The sequence below is a fragment of the Salvelinus fontinalis genome, chromosome 15 (assembly GCF_029448725.1).
Source record: "Salvelinus fontinalis isolate EN_2023a chromosome 15, ASM2944872v1, whole genome shotgun sequence".
NCBI classification, from domain to species: Eukaryota; Metazoa; Chordata; class Actinopteri; order Salmoniformes; family Salmonidae; genus Salvelinus; species Salvelinus fontinalis.
This window is the reverse complement of record NC_074679.1, coordinates 40,496,316-40,517,584: the sequence shown is the minus strand read 5'-3', so window position 1 is coordinate 40,517,584 and position 21,269 is coordinate 40,496,316. Positions and strand designations below refer to the sequence as shown.

Here is a 21,269-nt window from a genome sequence, read left to right as displayed (position 1 = left end):
ACCTGCTATGGTGAAACGCCTTCTGAAGAAAAGTCATCTTGATTCTTCAGCAATTACCAAACGTCCATTCTTACAAAATAATTTCTGCAGACTGTATTTTTGAAAAAAAAAATTGAAAAATTCCAATCTGGTTTTCAAGGGCACACAACAGTATGGACAAACTCTCAAACTCGACCACTCTCGACTCTCGACCACTGAAAGTGGTAAACGATCTTAGCGCCAACACAGATGCCAAACAGCTCTCTGATCTTGTACTCTTGGATTTAAGTGCTGCATTCGACACTTGACCATGATGTCCTTCTGGACAGACTGGGGAGAGGTGGGTCCAGTTGGTTCAGAACCTATTTCACCGGCTGAGAATTTGTCACCCTTAGAGAACATAACTCAGAGAAAATACAAATCACATGTGTCGTTCCACAAGGTTACATTTTGGGTCTGGTACTGTTCAGTTTATAATATATATATATATATATATATATATATATATATATATATATATATATATATATATATATATATATATATATATTCTCCTGTCTGGTCTAACCCCTTGACATCCTTATCAGAACGGACAGGATTGATTTTTACTGCTACGCAGACGATACACAACTTTACAATTCTGTGTCACTACAGGATTTTAGCTCCCCGGATAAATTAGACTGTATTAGTGATTTAAATACTTGGACGGCTCACAACTTCCTCCAGCTAAATCAAGACCAAGGTACTTATTGTTGGAGCCAAAGCACAGAGAGAATCTGGCCACACATCGTAATTCACAGGCAATAAAGATAAACCAGGTAAAAAACCGAGGTGTTATTTTAGATTCTGAACTAAATTTCAAATCACACATTAGGAATGTGAACAAAATAGTTTTTTACCACCTGAGGAACATTGCCAAGTTGCGGACATTTCTCTCTCAGGTTGATACAGAGAGACTCATCCATGCTTTTATTACAAGCAGGCTTGACTACTGTAATGCTCTCCTGTCTGGTCTATCCAGGATAAAAAGTTAATAAAATAAATCAAACGTATGAATAAAAACATTTAGGAAGATTTGTTGCTCATTGTTTCACAGTTCTGGACAACTGCAAAACATACAGAATGTTGCAGCATGGGTACTGACCAAGACCAGACGGAGAGCACACATTACACCGGTTTTAAGGTCTCTGCACTGGCTGCCTGTGAGTTTCAGAATTCATTTTATGCCAAGAGTGTGCAAATCTGTCCTCAAGGCAAAGGGTGGCTACTTTGAAGTATCTCAAACATAAAACATATTTTGATTTGTTTATCACTTTTTTGGTTACTACATGATTCCATGTGTGTTATGTCAGAGTTTTAATGTCTTCACTATTATTCTACAATGTAGAAAATAGCAAAAATAAAGAAAAACCCTGGAAGGAGTAGGTCTGTCCAAACTTTTGACTGGTACTGTATATATACAGTTGAAGTCGGAAGTTTACATGCACTTAGGTTGGAGTCATTAAAATTCGTTTTTCAGCCACTCCACACATTTCTAGTTAACAAACTACAGTTTTGGCATGTTGGTTAGGACATCTACTTTGTGCATGACAGAGTAATTTTTCCAACAATTGTTTACAGACAGATTATTTCACTTATAATTCCCTGTATCACAATTCCAGTGGGTTTGAAGTTTACATACAGAAAGTTAACTGTGCCTTTAAACAGCTTGGGAAATTCCGTAAAATAATGTTATGGCTTTAGGAACTTCTGATAGGCTAATTGACATCATTTGAGTCAATCGGAGGTGTACCTGTGGATGTATTTCAAGGTCTACCTTCTAACTCAGTGCCTCTTTGCTTGACATCATGGGAAAATCAAAAGAAATCAGCCAAGACCTAGGCTGTTGAGGCTGTTGAGACTTGTGGAGGTCTACAAAAAATTGTAGACCTCCACAAGTCTGGTTCATCCTTGGGAGCAATTTCTTGATTTGCAAGCCGAAGAACACCATTCCAACCGTGAAGCACGGGGGTGGGCAGCATCATGTTGTGGGGGTGCTTTGCTGCAGGAGGGACTGGTGCACTTCACAAAATAGATGGCATCATGAGGAAGTAAAATTATGTGGATATATTGAAGCAACATCTCAAGACATCAGTCAGGAAGTTAAAGCTTGGTCGCAAATGGGTCTTCCAAATGGACAATGACCTCAAGCATACTTCCAAAGTTGTGGCAAAATAGCTTAAGGACAACAAAGTCAAGGTATTGGAGTGGCCATCACAAAGCCCTGACCCCAATCCTATAGAAAATGTGTGGCCAGAACTGAACAAGCGTGTGCGAGCAAGGAGGCCTACAGACCTGACTCAGTTACACCAGCTCTGTCAGGAGGAATGGGCCAAAATTCACCCAACTTATTGTGGGAAGCTTGTGGAAGGCTACCCGAAACGTTTGACCCAAGTTAAACAAGGGTTAAATGTCAGGAATTGTGAAAAACTGAGTTTAAATGTATTTGGCTAAGGTGTATGTAAACTTCAGACTTCAACTGTATATTTTTTCATTGCAGGAGGGGATAGCATACACAGATGTTTTAGCTTTCTAGCCTTCGTCAATGCGTAGGTACAACTCTTTAATTCAAAACAGCATTTACAGGGAACACAGGTGAACAACCGATGACCAGCAGTAGCTTCTAATCAGGGTTGCCACTCATTTGCCAATAAGGGATGTGGCTTCTGGTCTACCTCTACACATATTGATGATTTTAGAAGGCAGGATAATAATCATTTCAAATGGTTTCCCTGTCCAGATCTGTCTACACATGTACGATATCCAGACAACGCGTGCACGACCACCCCTGGAGTTGGTCAGGGAGATCTGATCACAATCAGATCACAATGCATCTTTTAATCCTCTACTCCGGTCTAAAAACGATGGCCACAATTCAGAATGTGGACAAGATCAAGACAAAGGGACATGTTAGGACCAGGTATAAATGGGGCTTTAGACTGCTTTGGATAAACAAAGCCAATGGGTGAGAGGCTGAGCCATGATGACTTATCGGGTACCTGTGGGCTGGAGAGAGGAGGAGGAGATACAGGGAAGAGGGAGATAATATTTGAGGGCCGCCGACACCACCTAAGAAGTATGTGAACTACTGTGGCTACTTTTGTGGCAGTTGGGAGCTCTGGAGGACAAGTCTCGTCCTGTTGAGACAGAGAGAGAAACAGAAGGAAAGAAAGACAGTGGTAACCAGCCAGACTGGGGGAGAGGAGAGGATTACTGGGAAAGTGGAAATGTACAGCACCTGACCGGCTGCCAAATGGTAGTCTACTAAAACACACACACATACATTATCCACTGCCATTTAATATAGCCAACAGAACACAATATACAGACACATACCTTCATGCTACACACACACATGTCGTAACTGCTGCTACCAGACTCTTATAATGCTCTGTTTATACACTACTCCCATCCTCCCCTTCCCCAATACACGTGTAAATATTGGACTATAAGTTGTGCCTTCCTATATTATATTTATGCTAAAAACGTTTATTCTATTCTACTGAGCCATTTACTTTGTGTTCATATTCTTATCTTTTATTATTTCTCATTGTTGTTGCATTGTCGAAGAAGGATCCTTCACAGAAGTACTTTGTTGGACGATGTATACCACGCGTACCCCGTACATACGGCTAATAAAACGTGGGCACATAACACACACACACACACACACACACACACACACAGTTCACTAACATGTTGCTGAATAACTCAGATCACATCCCTTTAACTCGTTTTAGTTTCATTTGCTTAGTATTGACTGCAAAGTGTACACGCGCATGCGCACAAACACACGCACACACCTCTTGCATCAGCGAACCAGCCGCGAGACAGCAATAGAGAGGGGAGGGAGGGTGTCATTATTCATCAACAGTGGACTAAGACCCTGTGAAAAGACCGGCTTCTGTTGCTAAGCACCAGATGATCAGGCTGTCTTGCCAAGTAGAGACCACAATGAAGACTCAGTGGCGCGAGAGAGAGAGAGAGAGAGAGAGAGAGAGAGAGAGAGAGAGAGAGAGAGAGAGAGAGAGAGAGAGAACACCCCTCCAAAACTTCATCAGGACTTAACAGAGTGGGAATTTAGAAACACACACTTGCATGCACAAACTCACACTCTCTCAGCAGATCTCTCTCATTCACTCACTCTGTCTACCCTGTTTCTCTCCCTCCGGTTTCGCTTTTTCAGAAGTCAGCTGAGAGGCTTAAGTTATATCAGCAACCAACTTGGCAGAGTAAAGACGCACGACAATAAGGCTTCTCACAATTGATTTGTCTTCTCTTCTCAAACTCTCAAGTCAAGGACATTTACACAGGAAAGGCTACCCAGCAGGATCATTCACTAGCACACTGCAAACAAAGACAGCAAACCACTCCACCCAAACATTACACACTACCCTCTCCAAACACATACACACCACACCACACACCTTGCAAAGATGTAACTAAAGGAGTGAAGACAAAAGAAAATAACTAGTCAAAGGTCCGCAAAAGAAAATGGAAGTGTCGCTCACCAAGTAGTATCACAGTAAAGGAGTGTGTGGTCTGTCGGGTGTGTGCGCGTGAGCTGGATGAAACGCTGACTAGGGAGAGGAGTTCCCTACTGTTCCATAGTGCTGGCTGTAGGTCAGGTCATGTGACTCAGCAGCCACCCTGCATAGTTCAACAGGGGCATGTAGGAGCGGGTAGATCCCTGCCTACTTCTCCCTCTTTCTCTGTTTACTCTGTTCAGGTCCTCTCTCTCTCGTACCTTTCTTCTCTCTTCAGGAATATTTACCTCAAATCTCTGCCTCTCTCTCTTTTCACATTTTTCCCCACACTCTCTCCATGTCTCTTTCTAATTTGCTTTCTCTCGATCAAACTACTTTTCTTCACTATCTACCTTCCCTTTTTTCCCTTTCTCTCACTACTTGCATTCGTCAGTTAAAACAGTTTGTCAGCCTTTTAATCTACGCCTCCGCTGGTTGCTTACCTGTGTAGCAGTTGATCTATGTGCATGGGTCTACACATGTATATTACGTGTGTGTGTGCGTGCACAAGTGTGTGTACCTTAGCAGGCGTTAACCATGCGCTCCATTCTTGAGCAGTACAGTCAGCAACAAGGACTTAAGGCTCGCACACGTCGCACTGAATGTGGATCTAGCGTTCATCTGCCGATCGCTCAGCGCGCTCTCTTTTAGGGACCACCTGCTGTAGATGTCTGAGAGCCGACATTTTTCACGAGTCCATTTGTAAAGTCGGTGCGCACTCAGTTCGCAAATTACATTCAGAGTTGCTAAGAACTCTCGGCCAGCTGACGCTGTTGGTGTGTGAATGCGGCAGGGAGCCTAGCGGTTAAGAGCTTGGGGCCAGTAACCGAAAGGTGGGTGGTTCGAATCCCCGAGCCGACTAGGTGAAAAATCTGTTTGGGAAACTCTCCCCTAATTGCTCCTGTAAGTCACTCTGGATAAGAGTGTCTGCTAAATGACTAAAATGTCAAAGTAAAAATTGTGCACTTACTGTATCCATCGAAAATATTTGCAGCACCCCCACCCGCAAACTCATTTTAAAGTGAACCTGAATGTCAAAGTTCAAACCTGAGGTCAAAGGTCAGTCTTTAAAGTGTTGGTAGTGGCACCCTGCAGGGATCTATAGGGGATCTGAGAACCTCAGGACATCCCATGGCTAATCTGTTCCCACGATAATTATGTCACACACCCATCGCATACACACACACACACCCTTCACACACACACAGTGTTCCGTTCAGGTGGGTGCTACATACAGTTGAAGTCGGAAGTTTACATGAAAAAGATAATGACTCCAACCTAACTGTTTCAACCACAAATGTCTTGTTAACAAACTATTGTTTTGGCAAGTCGGTTAGGACATCTACTTTGTGCATGACAAGTAATTTTCCAAAAATTGTTTACAGATTATTTCACTTATAATTCCCTGTATCACAATTCCAGTGGGTCAGAAGTCTACATACACTAAGTTGACTGTGCCGTTAAACAGCTTGGAAAATGCCAGAAAATGAAGTCATGGCTTTAGAACCTTCTGATAGGCTAATTGACATCATTTGAGTCAATTGGAGGTGTACCTGTGGATGTATTTCAAGGCCTACCTTCAAACTCAGTGCCTCATTGCTTGACATCATGGGAAAATCTAAATAAATCGGCCAAGACCTCGGAAAAGAAATGGTGGACCTCCACAAGTCTGGTTCATCCTTGGGAGAAATTTCCAAACGCCTGAAGGTACCATCTTCATCTGTACAAACAATAGTACACAAGTATAAACACCATGGGACCATGCAGCCGTCATACTGCTCAGGAAGGAGACGTGTCCGGTCTCCTAGAGATGAACGTACCTTGGTGCGAAAAGTGTAAATCAATCCCAGAACAACGGCAAAGAACCTTCTGAAGATGCTGGAGGAAACGGGTACAAAAGTATCTACATCCACAGTAACACAAGTCCTATATCAACATAACCTGAAAAGCCGCTCAGCAAAAAAGAAGCCACTGATCCAAAACCTCCATAAAAAAAGCCAGACTACGGTTTGCAATTGCACATGGGGACAAAGATTGTACATTTTGGAGAAATGTCCTCAAGTCTGAAATGTTTGGCCATAATGACCATCGTTATGTTTGGAGGAAAAAGGGGGAGGCTTGCAAGCCAAAGAACACCATTCCAACCGTGAACCACGGGGGTGGCAGCATCATGTTGTGGGGGTGCTTTGCTGCAGGAGGGACTGGTGCACTTCACAAAATAGATGGCATCATGAGGAAGTAAAATTCTGTGGATATATTGAAGCAACATCTCAAGACATCAGTCAGGAAGTCAAAGCTTTGTCGCAAATGGGTCTTCCAAATGGACAATGACCCCAAGCATACTTCCAAAGTTGTGGCAAAATGGCTTAAGGACAACAAAGTCAAGATATTGGAGTGGCCATCGCAAAGCCCTGACCTCAATCCTATAGAAAATATGTGGCCAGAACTGAAAAGGCGTGTGCGAGCAAGGAGGCCTACAAACCTGATTCAGTTACACCAGCTCTGTCAGGAGGAATGGGCCAGAATTCACACAACTTATTGTGGGAACCTTGTGGAAGGCTACCCGAAACGTTTGACCCAAGTTCAACAATTTAAAGGCAATGCTACCAAATACTAATTGAGTGTATGTAAACTTCTGACCCACTGGGAATGTGATGAAAGAAATAAAAGCTGAAATAAATAATTATCTTGACTATTATTCTGACATTTCACACTCTTAAAATAAAGTGGTGATCCTAACTGACCAAAGACAGGGAATGTTTACTATGATTAAAATGTCAGGAATTGTGAAAAACTGAGTTTAAATGTATTTGGCTAGGGGTATGTAAACTTCCGACTTCAACTGTATACTGATTGTTGCATAGACATGTCATGAATAGAACTGACATGATTCCTTAACTCTACATGTCAAGAGAGGCGTGTCCGTTCTGCTCAATATATATTTCTGAACGTTCCACAGTGCGGTGCCTCACTGAATATGTGACAGACACAGGTGTCAAACCAAAACGAGTGGCACTGAGGTAAGGGGCTGAGCTCTAGTCAAAAGGAAGCGTTTCGTTAGGTGTTTATTACAGCACAGAGAACATTTGCCATCACACACAATGAGAGACCGTTCGGATTGTTGCGCTGATATATAGCTTTTTGCCATTCTCAGTGCAGGAAGTACATGTAGCCCTGAAATCCTGAAATTAGAGAAAGCCTGCAGGTCCAGATCGTTTGGATCCCTGCTTTTTAAATCTGGGAGCTGGTTTCATAGCTAAACCACTTAAATATCTGTTCAATCTAACTCTGGAATGTAATGAAATTCCAAAGATCTGGAAATCAGCATTTGTCCTACCACTTTTAAAAGGGGGAGATCCAACTCTTTAAATAATTATAGTCCAATCTCAAAGCTGTCACCCATGGTGAAAATACTTGAAACCCTTGTGAGTGAAAAGCTAAAAGAGTTTTTATACGCCAACTCTATTTTATCAATGTACCAATCAGGCTTCAGGAAGAAGCATAGCACAATTACAGCAGCCATGAAGGTTATAAATGATATCACTGAAGCACTTGACAAAAAACAGCACTGTGTCTCACTTTTTATTGATCTCTCTGAAGCTTTTGATATCGTTGATCATGCTGTACTGAGGCAGAGATTGTCGAGTGAGTGTAGGTCTTTCGGAGCATGCAGTTGCATGGTTTGCTAACTTTCTGTCTGATAGAACTCAGTGCACTCAATTTGATGGGCTCATGTCTGTTAAATGTTCTGTCTGTAATGGTGTGCCCCTGGGCTCTGTACTTGGTCCGCTCTTATTCACTATTTATATAATAATTGAGACAAAAATGTGCAAAATGCGCATCTTCACTTTTATGCTGATGATACTGTTATTTATTGTTGTGCCTCGTCTCTCACAAAAGCTTTCCAGAACTTGCAAATGGCTTTTTATACTGTTCAACATACCTTGTGTCAATTGAAGCTTATACTCAATAGTGACGAAACTAAAGTAATTGTGTTTTCTAAACAAAGAAATAGATCTCTGAACCTTTCACCTATTACTACCTGTCAGGGCAATGAGATTTAGACTGTAACCTCATAAATATCTTGGAATTTTAATTGATGATGGCCTCTCTTTAAATTGCATATTAAACTTACAAAAAATGTATGCTGAAGTTGGGATTTTATTTTCGAAATAAGACCTGTTTTTGTTTTGAAGCCAGAAGGAGGCTAGAATCAGCTACATTTATGCCTTTACTAGACTATGGTGATATTTTATATATGAATGCTTCCGCTCAGCGTTTGAGATCAATTGACACCCTTTACCATGGTACTTTGAGATTTATTTTAAACGGCAAAACCCTTACGCACCACTGCACTTTATATACCAGGGTTGGCTGGCCTTCTCTAGTCACTCGTAGGCTCAGTCACTGGAATACTTTTATTTACAAAGCCATTTCGGGTTTACTACCATTTTATTTGGGCATTTTTATTGTTCAGAAATGTGATGGGTACTCTCTTCGTTCGCAGGACTTTATCCTGCTAACTGTTCCAAATGTCCGAACTGAATTTGGTAAAAGGGCTTTTATGTACTCCGCGACATCGGCTTGGAACGCCTTACAAAATACTTTTAAACTGGAAGAACTTGTCCCGATTGGTGCTTTTAAATCACTGATGAAGGATTTTGAGGCTGATTCCCTTACCGGTCAATGTTTTTAATTTGCCGTTTTATGATTTTGTTATACTCTTGTGAATTCTATGGTTCTTACTGGATTACTTGTACTTTTTCATGTTGTCTGTCTGTAATTGTGTAATGACTTGGTGCTGCCTATCTTGACCAGGACACTCTTGAAAATGAGATTTCAAATCTCAACGTGCCCTTCCTGGTTAAATAAAGGTTAAATAAAAAAAGAAATAGTGCTTGAGGGAAAATGTAATTACAGGGGAGGGGTGGAGGAGTCGGTGTAACGGGACACCCTATATTTTCATGTTGGAACTCGCCCCAAACCATTGTGGTAGTGAGTAAGTGATTGAGTGAGTGTGAGCTAGACTGTGGATCTCTATTCTCCTCTACTATGTCTCTCAATGTTAAGGCTGCTTGCTAGTTGAACCGACAAGCAAAGCTGAACACACACACACAGTACATCATTCATTGACACACACACAAACTTCTGCCCCGAACCTCACACATCTGTCAGAGGATCATTACTAGAGTTGCGCGTTTTGGAATGACAGAGATATACACACACACACCTCTCCCACTGTCCAATTTCCACCATAAACACAGGGTTAATTTACACCACTCCCTCCAAAACAACAGAAGTTCTGTCACAACCCCTCATTAAGAAAGAAGAAGCAGACACTTCAATGCTTCCTTCCCCTCTTGCTGGGAATGTGTGTGTGTGTGTGTGTGTGTGTGTGTGTGTGTGTGTGTGTGTGTGTGTGTGTGTGTGTGTGTGTGTGTGTGTGTGTGTGTGTGTACACTCACTGGGTGACTGTCTCGTATATATATATCTTTCTCTTGTCTCGTATATACTAGGACTAGGTTACTCCAGAGAAGAGACAGAAAATAAGGCAGTCTTGTCCCATATAATAGAGAACTTCAGTCAACATTAAAGTTGTATCTCAATAATCAAAAGTGTTCTTCTCTCCTCATCACAGTCTATAAATAGGAAAGGAGACCATGAGACGAGACTATTGAGACGCAGCCAGCCCCACGTTGGGGGTCTCTAGTGCTCCAGACGGGTATACACAATAATCATATCAACAGACAAATCCACTTCCTGTTTACACTACTTAGTTATGGAAGGATTAATGAAAGAGAGAGAGAGAAAAAGGGGAGTGATAGCGGGGGACCGGGAAGAGAAAATGAGCATATCATGAAAAAGAGTGAGAGAAAGAGGATGAGTGAGAGAAAGATTGAATACTTAGTGGCTTCAGAAAGTATTCATACCCCTTGACTTATTCCACATTTTGTTGTGTTACGGCCTTGAACTCAAAATGAATTAAGTATTTCTCTCACCCATCCACACACAATACCCCATATTGACAAAGTGAAACCATGTATTATTTGTGTGCAAATTTATTGAAAATTAAATACAGAAATGTCTCATTTACATAAGTATTCACACTCCTGAATCAACACATGTTAGAATCATACTTGGCAGCGATTACAGCTGTGAGTCTTTCTTGGTAAGTCTAAGAGCTTTGTACACCTGGATGGTACAATATTTGCACATTATTATTTTTTTAATTCTTCAAGCTCTGTCAAGTTGGTTGTTGATCATTGCGAGACAGCCATTTTGAAGGCATGCCATAGATTTTCAAGCCGATTTAAGTCAAAACTCTAACTAGGCCACACAAGAACATCTTGGTAAGCAAGTCCAGTGTAGATTTGGCCTTGTTTTTTTTACACTATTGTCCTGCTGAAAGGTGGATTGGTCTCCCAGTGTCTGTTGGAAAGCAGACTGAATCAGGTATTCCTCTAGGATTTTGCCTGTGCTTAGTGTTATTCCGTTTCTTTTTATCCTAAGAAAAACTCCCTAGTCCACCGAAATGACAAGGATACCCATAACATGATGCAGCCACCACCATGCTTGAAAATATGAAAAAGTGGTACTCGGTGATGTGTTGGATTTGCCCCAAACATACCGCTTTGTATTCAGGACATGAAGTACATTTCTTTGCCACATTTGTTGCAGTTTTACTTTAGCGTCTTACTGCAAAAAAGGATGCGTGTTTTGGAATATTTTTTACTCTGTACATGGTTCCTTCGTTTCACTCTGTCATTTAGGTTAGTATTGTGGAGTAGCTACAATGTTGTTGATCCATCCTCAGTTTTATCCTATCACAGCCATTAAACTGTAACTGTTTCAAAGTCACCATTGGCCTTATACAAGCCCTTTCCAAACAATGCAGAGTTAAAAAGTAAGAAAAATAGCAAATAAATAGCAAATATTGCTCAGCTCTCCATTTCCTGTAGTCCACAATCAGCTCCTTTGTCTTGCTGACGTTAAGGGAGGGGTTGTTGTCCTGGCACCATATTGCCAGGTCTCTGACCTCCTGCCTGTAGGCTGTCTCATTGTAGTCTGTGATCAGGCCTACCGCCGTCGGCAAACTTAATTGTGTTTGAGTCGTAGGTGAACAGGGAGTACAGGAGAGGACAAAGCACACGCCCCTCAGGGGACCCTGAGTTGAGGGTCAGCGTGGCAGATATGCTGTTGCCTACCCTCACCAGCTGGGGGCGGCCCGTCAGGAAGTCCAGGATCCAGTTGCAGAGGGAGGTGTTTAATCCCAGGGTCCTTAGCTTAGTGATGAGCTTCGAGGGCACTATGGTGTTGAATGGTGCGTTGCATTCAATTAACAGCACTCTCGTGTGAGTGAGTGTGTGAGTGTGTGAGTGTGAGTGTGTGTGTGTGTGTGTGTGTGTGTGTGTGTGTGTGTGTGTGTGTGAGTGTGAGTGTGAGTGTGAGTGTGAGTGTGAGTGTGTGTGTGAGAGAGACCGGCTCTGAGGACAAGCCCATTTATCTCATCTCATCTCATCAAGAGAAATATTCAACTCGCCAAGATTCTGTCTCCTCTAACCCTGTCTCTATGGAAACTTGCGTGTGTGTATCCTATCAGCCTGAGATTTCTCCCTTAGTCTCTCTCTTTTCTGTTGAAATATGCAGAGAAACAGTAAGAACAGACCACATCCCTAAACACACAGAACATTTCCTCAAACACTATTCCGATCGGCTCCAACGCATGCTTTTACTTCACTTTTCTGTTTGACTTGCTGGAGCAAATCAATTCAAGAGGGATAGAAAAACATTTACATCTAAGGCAGCTTCTCCCCGTCCCACCCAGTATAAGTCATGTCCTCCTCATCCCTACCAAACTCCCTTCTAAGCCCCCTCCTCCTTAGGGAGCAAGCCGCTGTGCTGTGCTCTGCTCTGCTCTCCTCTAAACTCCTTCCCCTCTCCTTACCTCCTCTCTCCCTTCCCTCTTCTCTGTTTCTGATGGAGGGAGTGGCTGAAAGCAATTGAGTTCAGTCACAGACAGGGAGAGAGTCAGAGGAAGGAGTGGTCTTGTAAGGACAATGTGTGTGTGTGTGTGTGTGTGTGCCTTATCTAATCATTTAAGTAGGCAGCAATCTATGACTACCATAGCCCACTTCCTTTCTGTAGCACACCTGAGGGGCTTAGAGACCAAGTACTCTTTCCCAATAACTATTTCCCAACAAACCTTACACATGATGACTGTGTGTGTGTGTGTGTGTGTGTGTGTGTGTGTGTGTGTGTGTGTGTGTGTGTGTACACTCACTGGGTGACTGGGGTCGGGATGACGACTCATTGTGCCGTTCCTCTGTGTTTAGGGAGGGAAGATCACAAGATGACGCCCCCATGCTCAGAGAGCTCTTCCCTGATTGTGTGGTCCAGACTGAGCCTGGTTCTGATTGGGTCCAGCTGCTCTCTGAGGGCGGGACGGCGCTCCAGAAACTGGCCGTGGAACAGACGCTGTGTCTAGAAGTACCTGACAAAGAGGCAGGGACAAGTGGTTACACACACTATCATAAACACTATACTTAATTTTTTTTTTTTTACCACATAAATCCATCAATGTATACGAGAGTCATTCAACCCCCTTTGTTGTTGATCATTGGCTGTGGAGTTTTTAATTAACACGTCTGTAATTAATATGGGAGGGCCATGCATGTATCTGTACTTAGTGAACCTACAATAATAATAACTCAATCTACCAGATTTCCGTACAAATACGGATTCATATAAGGGAGATTTCTCATAACAGAAAAAGTTCAGGAAAACATTGTCTGCTTGTTTTAGTCCATTTCAAAATGTTAAAAAAGTACAACATGTCTAAAGATGACCTTTTAACACTGCCCGCTCCCGAGCCTTCTCACTACTTAGACAAACATAATATTGTAGGGCTTCCCTTATGCCCCATTTATGACGGTGCTAGCTGCCATGAGTGAGTGCTAGCTAGCTAGCTGCCGACCGGAACATTGAGCTAGCCGAGACCAACAACACAAACAGACTATACAGCTAATGTCTTACCTGTGATGAAATGTTTTCCCACACACATAGCTACGTGGCGCGTACTTGGACACCGGTTCCCCACATTTCACACGCCGAGTAGCCTGAAGCCACTGGGCTCTTCTTCCAAGCCCTATTTCACTACGTGGGAGCATTGCGAACCGTAGATCGGGATTTTTGACCAGGTTATATCATAAGAGGGCCATCCCTTCTTATGACGTAAATATCGACTTGGAGTATGGAACGATTCTATAACGAACAAAAATATAAACGCATTATGTAAAGTGTTGGTCCAACGTTTCATGAGCTGAAATAAAAGATAACAGAAATTTTCCATAAGCACATAAAGCGTATTTCTCTCAAATGTTGCGCACAAATGTACATCCCTGTTAGTGAGCGTTTCTCCTTTGCCAAGATAATACACTGCTCAAAAAAATGAAGGGAACACGTAAACAACACAATGTAACTCCAAGTCAATCACACTTCTGTGAAATCAAACTGTCCACTTAGGAAGCAACACTGATTGACAATAAATTTCACATGCTGTTGTGCAAATGGAATAGACAAAAGGTGGAAATTATAGGCAATTAGCAAGACACCCCCAATAAAGGAATGGTTCTGCAGGTGGTGACCACAGACCACTTCTCAGTTCCTATGCTTCCTGGCTGATGTTTTGGTCACTTTTGAATTCTGGCGGTGCTTTCACTCTAGTGGTAGCATGAGACGGAGTCTACAACCCACACAAGTGGCTCAGGTAGTGCAGCTCATCCAGGATGGCACATCAATGCGAGCTGTGGCAAGAAGGTTTGCGGTGTCTGTCAGCGTAGCGTCCAGAGCATGGAGGCGCTACCAGGAGACAGGCCAGTACATCAGGAGACGTGGAGGAAGCCATAAGAGGGCAACAACCCAGCAGCAGGACCGCTACCTCCGCCTTTGTGCAAGGAGGAGCACTGCCAGCAGGCCACAAATGTGCATGTGTCTGCTCAAACGGTCAGAAACAGACTCCATGAGGGTGGTATGAGGGCCCGACGTCCACAGGTGGGGGTTGTGCTTACAGCCCAACACCGTGCAGGATGTTTGGCATTTGCCAGAGAACACCAAGATTGGAAAATTCGCCACTGGCGCCCTGTGCTCTTCACAGTTTGTTGGGAAATCTCATCTCAGGTTTCAACAGTACCGACCGGACGGCATGCATGGCGTCTTGTGGGCACGCGGATTGCTGATGTCAACGTTGTGTACAGAGTGCCCCATGTTGGCGGTGGGGTTATGGTATGGGCGGGGATAAGCTAGGGACAACGAACACAAATGTATTTTATCAATGGCATATTGAATGCACCGAGATACCATGACGACATCCTGAGGCTCATTGTCGTGCCATTCATCCGCCGCCATCACTTCACGTATCAGCATGATAATGCACAGCCTCAAGTCACAGGCAGAGGTACACAATTCCTGGAAGCTGAAAATGTCTCAGTTCTTCCATGGCCTGCATAGTCACCCATTGAGCAATTGTGGGAAGCTCTGGTGCGACAGCGTGTTCCAGTTCCCGCCAATATCCAGCAACTTCACACAGACATTAAAGAGGAGTGGGACTACATTCCACAGGCAATAATCAACAGCCTGATCAACTCTATGCGAAGGAGATGTGTTGCACTGCATGAGGCAAATGGTGGTCACACCAGATATTGACTTGTTTTCTGACCCATGCCCCTATTTTTGTTTTTTTTAAGGTATCTGTGACCAACAGATGCATATCTGTATTCCCAGTCATGTGAAATCCATAGATTAGGGCCTAATGAATATATTTCAATTGACTGATTTCCTGAACTGTAAATCTGTAAAATCTTTGAAATTGTTGCGTGTTGCATTTATATTTTTGTTCAGTGTAGAAGGGTGAGTGACTGAATGTATAAACACTTTCCATGTGCGAACACACACAAGAGACACCCATATTAAACCACCCCCCCCCCCCCCCCCCCCCCCAAGACAACGCTAGTTTGGCTTCAGTCATAGCCGCTGCATTAGGTAATGACCAAGCCCCCCAGAAAATGTTCAGACCCCATTAACACACGTTTTGTTGGTGTTTCCTTTATTTTGGAAGTTACATGTAGTTAGCTAGTGTTCTAATGACTCAATGGGAGTATCTACTCTCTGTTAACCAAGACTTTTACAAATGAGTATGGGGCATAGATACCCCCAATACCAATGACGATTGTCTGCTAGTTTAAATGCAGTTTTGGTCATCAAGAATGAGTTCCATAAACAACCACAAAAAAAAAAAAAAAAAAAACTTGTGAAAATGTTAAATATTTTGTTGGAATTACGATTCTGTGATTTTAACGTTGGTCGTGTACACTATACAAAAAAACATTTTTTTCAATTTTCTAAAGATCAAATATTTGGAGATGTCAATTTCCCCGATTCACCCCCACCCCCCCCCCCCCATGTGGGAATGTGTGGTACAATGGCTACTTTCCAGCCTTGGTGTGTGTTGGTGCTGACTGTGTTAGTGCATCACTTCAGAGACCAGCAGAGAGAGCAACACATACTGTACACTCCTGGGTGGCAGCCATCGAGCAGGGTGCCATTACCCAGCATACTCTACTGCACTGGATAGACAACAGACGCCTATCTCGGTCTGTCGTTTTCAAGGGAGACGCCAGAGGTGAAGAGGAGGAGAGAGTAGAGGAGGGTGGAGAAGGAAGGAAGGCAGCGATAAATACCAGGGAGTAGGACGAGTGAACACAGAGGGAGGTGGAGATGAAGAGGAGGGAGACATTCGTGGTAAGACGAAGATGACGGGGAGAAACAAAGCAAAAACAACAGAGGAGAAGAAAATAGTGGAGGAGATCAAAGCATGGACGGAGAGAAGAGGGATGGTAGAGAAGAGGGACGGAGAGAAGAGGGACGGAGAGAAGAGGGACGGTGAGAAGAGGGACGGGAGAGAAGAGGGACGGGAGAGAAGAGGGACGGAGAGAAGAGGGACGGGAGAGAAGAGGGACGGTAGAGAAGAGGGACGGTAGAGAAGAGGGACGGTAGAGAAGAGGGACGGTAGAGAAGAGGGACGGTAGAGAAGAGGGACGGTAGAGAAGAGGGACGGTAGAGAAGAGGGACGGTAGAGAAGAGGGACGGTAGAGAAGAGGGACGGTAGAGAAGAGGGACGGAGAGAAGAGGGACGGAGAGAATAGGGACGGAGAGAAGAGGGACGGAGAGAAGAGGGACGGTAGAGAAGAGGGACGGAGAGAAGAGGGACGGAGAGAAGAGGGACGGTAGAGAAGAGGGACGGTAGAGAAGAGCGACGGAGAGAAGAGGGACGGAGAGAAGAGGGACGGAGAGAAGAGGGACGGAGAGAAGAGGGACGGAGAGAAGAGGGACGGAGAGAAGAGGGACGGAGAGAAGAGGGACGGTGAGAAGAGGGACGGGAGAGAAGAGGGACGTAGAGAAGAGGGACGGTAGAGAAGAGGGACGGTAGAGAAGAGGGACGGTAGAGAAGAGGGACGGAGGGAAGAGGAAGAACAGAAGGAGAAATAGGAGGTGACCAAATCATCATGACAGGGGGAACCTGTGACCAAAACCTGTGCACTTTTAATAAAAGGTCATTTTTGCGAGTATACAGAGTATGCGAGAGCCCCTTTCACAATGTACAGAATTCTACAGAGCTAGAAAGCGCGAGCGAGTGAGTAATTACCTTTTACCTGCGACTGCGGATTGGGCGAGGGCCAGGTCTTCTCTTCGAATAAGACCCATGCGTTCTGCTGAGGGGGAGGGGCTAACAGCTCGACACTGGAAGAGTTCTCAGAAGGGGCGGGGCTAGGCCTCTGCAAGCTGCTGTCCACATCTAATGTCACACACACACACAAACACACACACACACACACACACACACAGAGAGAATGAACCAAGGGGATGTCTTTCTATGACAACATGTCTGCCCTACCCCTCGTTTAACCCTTTACACTCATGCCCGTATACGGGTTAAAAATGGCAGGTTTGGATACTGATAAGCACCTAAATTGGAATGTGGTGGCTGTACCAGTAACATGCTATACGTAATGTCAGAGCTCATGGGCCTCCGCTTCACAGCTCAGTATGGGTTTTGACTGACAGTCTTCTGAACTTGAGCACCGCTCGTTACAAGAGGTCGCCCCCATCCTCCCGCTAATTGGGCAACTTTTGCAAATGTTTTGTCGTCTCGAGTGAGGGAAATGCTGTAAATTAAGAGGACTCGACGCATCTTGAAAGACGAGATGTTGAGGATTACAATAGATATTGCGTTGATGTCATACAAGCAAGCCAAAACACCTGTGAGTCCAGGTAGAAAAATGTATGGATATAGTTTATTCTAACATGTTCTATGTTTGAGCTGCTTTTGCAAGTAAATGTCACATTGAAAACATTATTGGCATTGTTGATTTCGATTTTCATAATAGGATGCTTGGACTGATGGTTTGGTTAGCTAAACTAGCAAGTCTGTTTGTTTGGTTAGGAAGGCAACTTGTCCTATCTAGTATACTGTGCATTGGGAAAATATTCAGACCCCTTTCCTTTTTCCACTGTTACTGCCTTGAATTAAAAATGGATTCAATAATTTTTTTCTCTCATCATTCTACACACAATACCCCATAATGACAAAGTGAAAACAGGTTATTAGAAAAATGTGCAAATGTATAAAAAATTAAATACAGAAATATCTCATTTACATAAGTATTCACAGCCCTGAGTCAATACATTAGATACGTTAGAATCACACTTGGCAGCGATTACAGCTGTGAGTCTTTCTGGGTAAGTCTAAGAGCTTTGCACACCTGGATTATACAATATTTGCACAGAATTTTTTCCAAATTCTTCAAGCTCTGTCAAGTTGGTTGTTGATCATTGCTACACACCCATTTTCCAGTCTTGACATATATTTTCAAGCTGATTTAAGTCAAAACTGTAACTTGGCCACTCAGGAACATTCAATGTAGTCTTTGTAAACAACTCCAGTGTATATTTGGCCTTGTGTTTTGGATTATTGTCCTGCTGAAAGGTAAATGTCCCCCAGTGTCGGTTGAAAAGCAGACTGAACCAGGTTATCCGCTAGGATTTTGACTGTGCTTAGCTCTATCAGTTTCTTTTTATCCCTCCCCCAAAAAAAACTCTAGCATACCCATAACAGGATGCAGCCACTACCATGCTTGAAAATATGAAGAGTGGTACTCAGTGATGTGTTGGATTTGCCCCAAACATACCGCTTTGTATTCAGGGTATAAAGTACATTTCCTTGTCACATTTGTTGCCGTTTTACTTTAGCACCTTATTGCAAAACAGGATGCATGTTTTGGAATATTTTTATTCTGTACATGGTTCCTGCTTTTCACTCTGTCATTTAGGTTAGTATTGTGGAGTAACTACAATGTTGTTGATCCATCCTCAGTTTTATCCCATCACAGCCATTAAACTCTGTTTTAATTTAGCCTCAAGGTGAAATCCCTGAGCGGTTTCCTTCCTCTCCAGCAACTGAGTTAAGAAGGATGCCTGTATCTTTGTAGTGACTGGGTGGATTGATAAACCATTCAAAGTGTAATTAACAGCTTCACCATGCTCAAAGGGATATTCAAGTCTGTATTTTTATATGAGGCATGGAAAACCCTCCCTGGTCTTTGTAGTTGAATCGGTGTCTGAAATTCACTACTCGACTGAGGGACCTTACAGATAATTGTATGTGTGGGGTAAAGAGATGAGATAGTCATTCAAAAATCATGTTAAACACTAGCCTTGCACACATAATGAGTCCATGCAACTAATTATGTGACTTGTTAAGCAAATTCTTGCGCCTGAACGTATTAAGGCTTGCCATAACAAAAGGGTTGAATACGTATTAACTCAAGACATTTCAGCTTTTAATTTTGTATTAATTTGAAAAAATGTGTCAAAACATAATTCCACTTAGACATTATGGGGCATTGTGCGTAGGCCAGTGACGCAAAATCTAAATGTAATCCATTTTAAATTCAAGCTGTAATACAAAGTGTGGAAACAGGCACACTTTGTGGGAAAACATTTTGAAGGCACTCTACTCGCTGTTGAAAATGTTGTTTTACCGGAATAAAATGAGCTACCGGAGGCAACTCACCTGGCTGTACAGTGCCTGCTGAACAGGGCTGACAGCATATTTTACTTTGATTGTTCAGGTTCACCATCAGCAATAGTTTACATAGTTTTGCTGTATATATTTCACAACGAGGACAGCAGTCACTTTTGTGAGGCGCACTGCGTGGCCAAAGCGAGAGAGAAAAAACATTTGATTTGGAGACGGGGTGAAATTGCCCCCCGCCCCCTAATCTGATATTGGTATTGGGGTGTGAGATGCCTAGTCTAGTGGGGTGTGAGATGCCTACTCTAGTGGGGTGTTAGATGCCTAGTCTAGTGGGGTGTTAGATGCCTAGTCTAGTGGGGTGTTAGATGCCTAGTCTAGTGGGGTGTTAGATGCCTAGTCTAGTGGGGTGTTAGATGCCTAGTCTAGTGGGGTGTTAGATGCCTACTCTAGTGGGGTGTTAGATGCCTAGTCTAGTGGGGTGTTAGATGCCTAGTCTAGTGGGGTGTTAGATGCCTAGTCTAGTGGGGTGTTAGATGCCTAGTCTAGTGGGGTGTTAGATGCCTAGTCTAGTGGGGTGTTAGATGCCTACTCTAGTGGGGTGTTAGATGCCTACTCTAGTGGGGTGTTAGATGCCTACTCTAGTGGGGTGTTAGATGCCTACTCTAGTGGGGTGTTAGATGCCTACTCTAGTGGGGTGTTAGATGCCTACTCTAGTGGGGTGTTAGATGCCTACTCTAGTGGGGTGTTAGATGCCTACTCTAGTGGGGTGTTAGATGCCTACTCTAGTGGGGTGTTAGATGCCTACTCTAGTGGGGTGTTAGATGCCTACTCTAGTGGGGTGTTAGATGCCTACTCTAGTGGGGTGTTAGATGCCTACTCTAGTGGGGTGTTAGATGCCTACTCTAGTGGGGTGTTAGATGCCTACTCTAGTGGGGTGTTAGATGCCTACTCTAGTGGGGTGTTAGATGCCTACTCTAGTGGGGTGTTAGATGCCTACTCTAGTGGGGTGTTAGATGCCTACTCTAGTGGGGTGTTAGATGCCTAGTCTAGTGGGGTGTTAGATGCCTAGTCTAGTGGGGTGTTAGATGCCTAGTCTAGTGGGGTGTTAGATGCCTAGTCTAGTGGGGTGTTAGATGCCTAGTCTAGTGGGGTGTTAGATGCCTAGTCTAGTGGGGTGTTAGATGCCTAGTCTAGTGGGGTGTTAGATGCCTAGTCTAGTGGGGTGTTAGATGCCTAGTCTAGTGGGGTGTTAGATGCCTAGTCTAGTGGGGTGTTAGATGCCTAGTCTAGTGGGGTGTTAGATGCCTAGTCTAGTGGGGTGTTAGATGCCTAGTCTAGTGGGGTGTTAGATGCCTAGTCTAGTGGGGTGTTAGATGCCTAGTCTAGTGGGGTGTTAGATGCCTAGTCTAGTGGGGTGTTAGATGCCTAGTCTAGTGGGGTGTTAGATGCCTAGTCTAGTGGGGTGTTAGATGCCTAGTCTAGTGGGGTGTTAGATGCCTAGTCTAGTGGGGTGTTAGATGCCTAGTCTAGTGGGGTGTTAGATGCCTAGTCTAGTGGGGTGTTAGATGCCTAGTCTAGTGGGGTGTTAGATGCCTAGTCTAGTGGGGTGTTAGATGCCTAGTCTAGTGGGGTGT

At 43.6% G+C, this 21,269-nt stretch overlaps 2 protein-coding genes across 3 annotated transcripts in view; both read right to left on the bottom strand.

The window, feature by feature from the left end:
- The window catches only part of ston2 (stonin 2), a 56,380-nt gene that overhangs the window by 15,175 nt on the left and 19,936 nt on the right, over window positions 1-21,269 (bottom strand). Inside the window, exons 3-4 of one of the 2 annotated variants that reach the window (XM_055863828.1) lie at window positions 17,245-17,394; window positions 12,826-13,035 (exon numbers count right to left, since the gene is read on the bottom strand). In XM_055863828.1, the coding sequence (XP_055719803.1) occupies window positions 12,826-13,035; window positions 17,245-17,394 (360 nt within the window). Of the gene's footprint in view, window positions 1-12,825; window positions 13,036-17,244; window positions 17,395-21,269 lie in introns of those variants that run through there. The other variant, XM_055863830.1, reaches the window with a different exon arrangement.
- On the bottom strand, window positions 16,034-17,228 carry LOC129811991 (adhesive plaque matrix protein-like). Its single transcript, XM_055863831.1, has one exon. The coding sequence runs from the start codon at window positions 17,104-17,106 to the stop codon at window positions 16,204-16,206; it is 903 nt and encodes a 300-aa protein (XP_055719806.1). The 5' UTR covers window positions 17,107-17,228; the 3' UTR covers window positions 16,034-16,203.

What these genes read in the sequence shown, in the direction of transcription:
- LOC129811991 (XM_055863831.1), bottom strand. Translation starts at nt 17,106, where the DNA reads ATGATGATTTGGTCACCTCCTATTTCTCCTTCTGTTCTTCCTCTTCCC.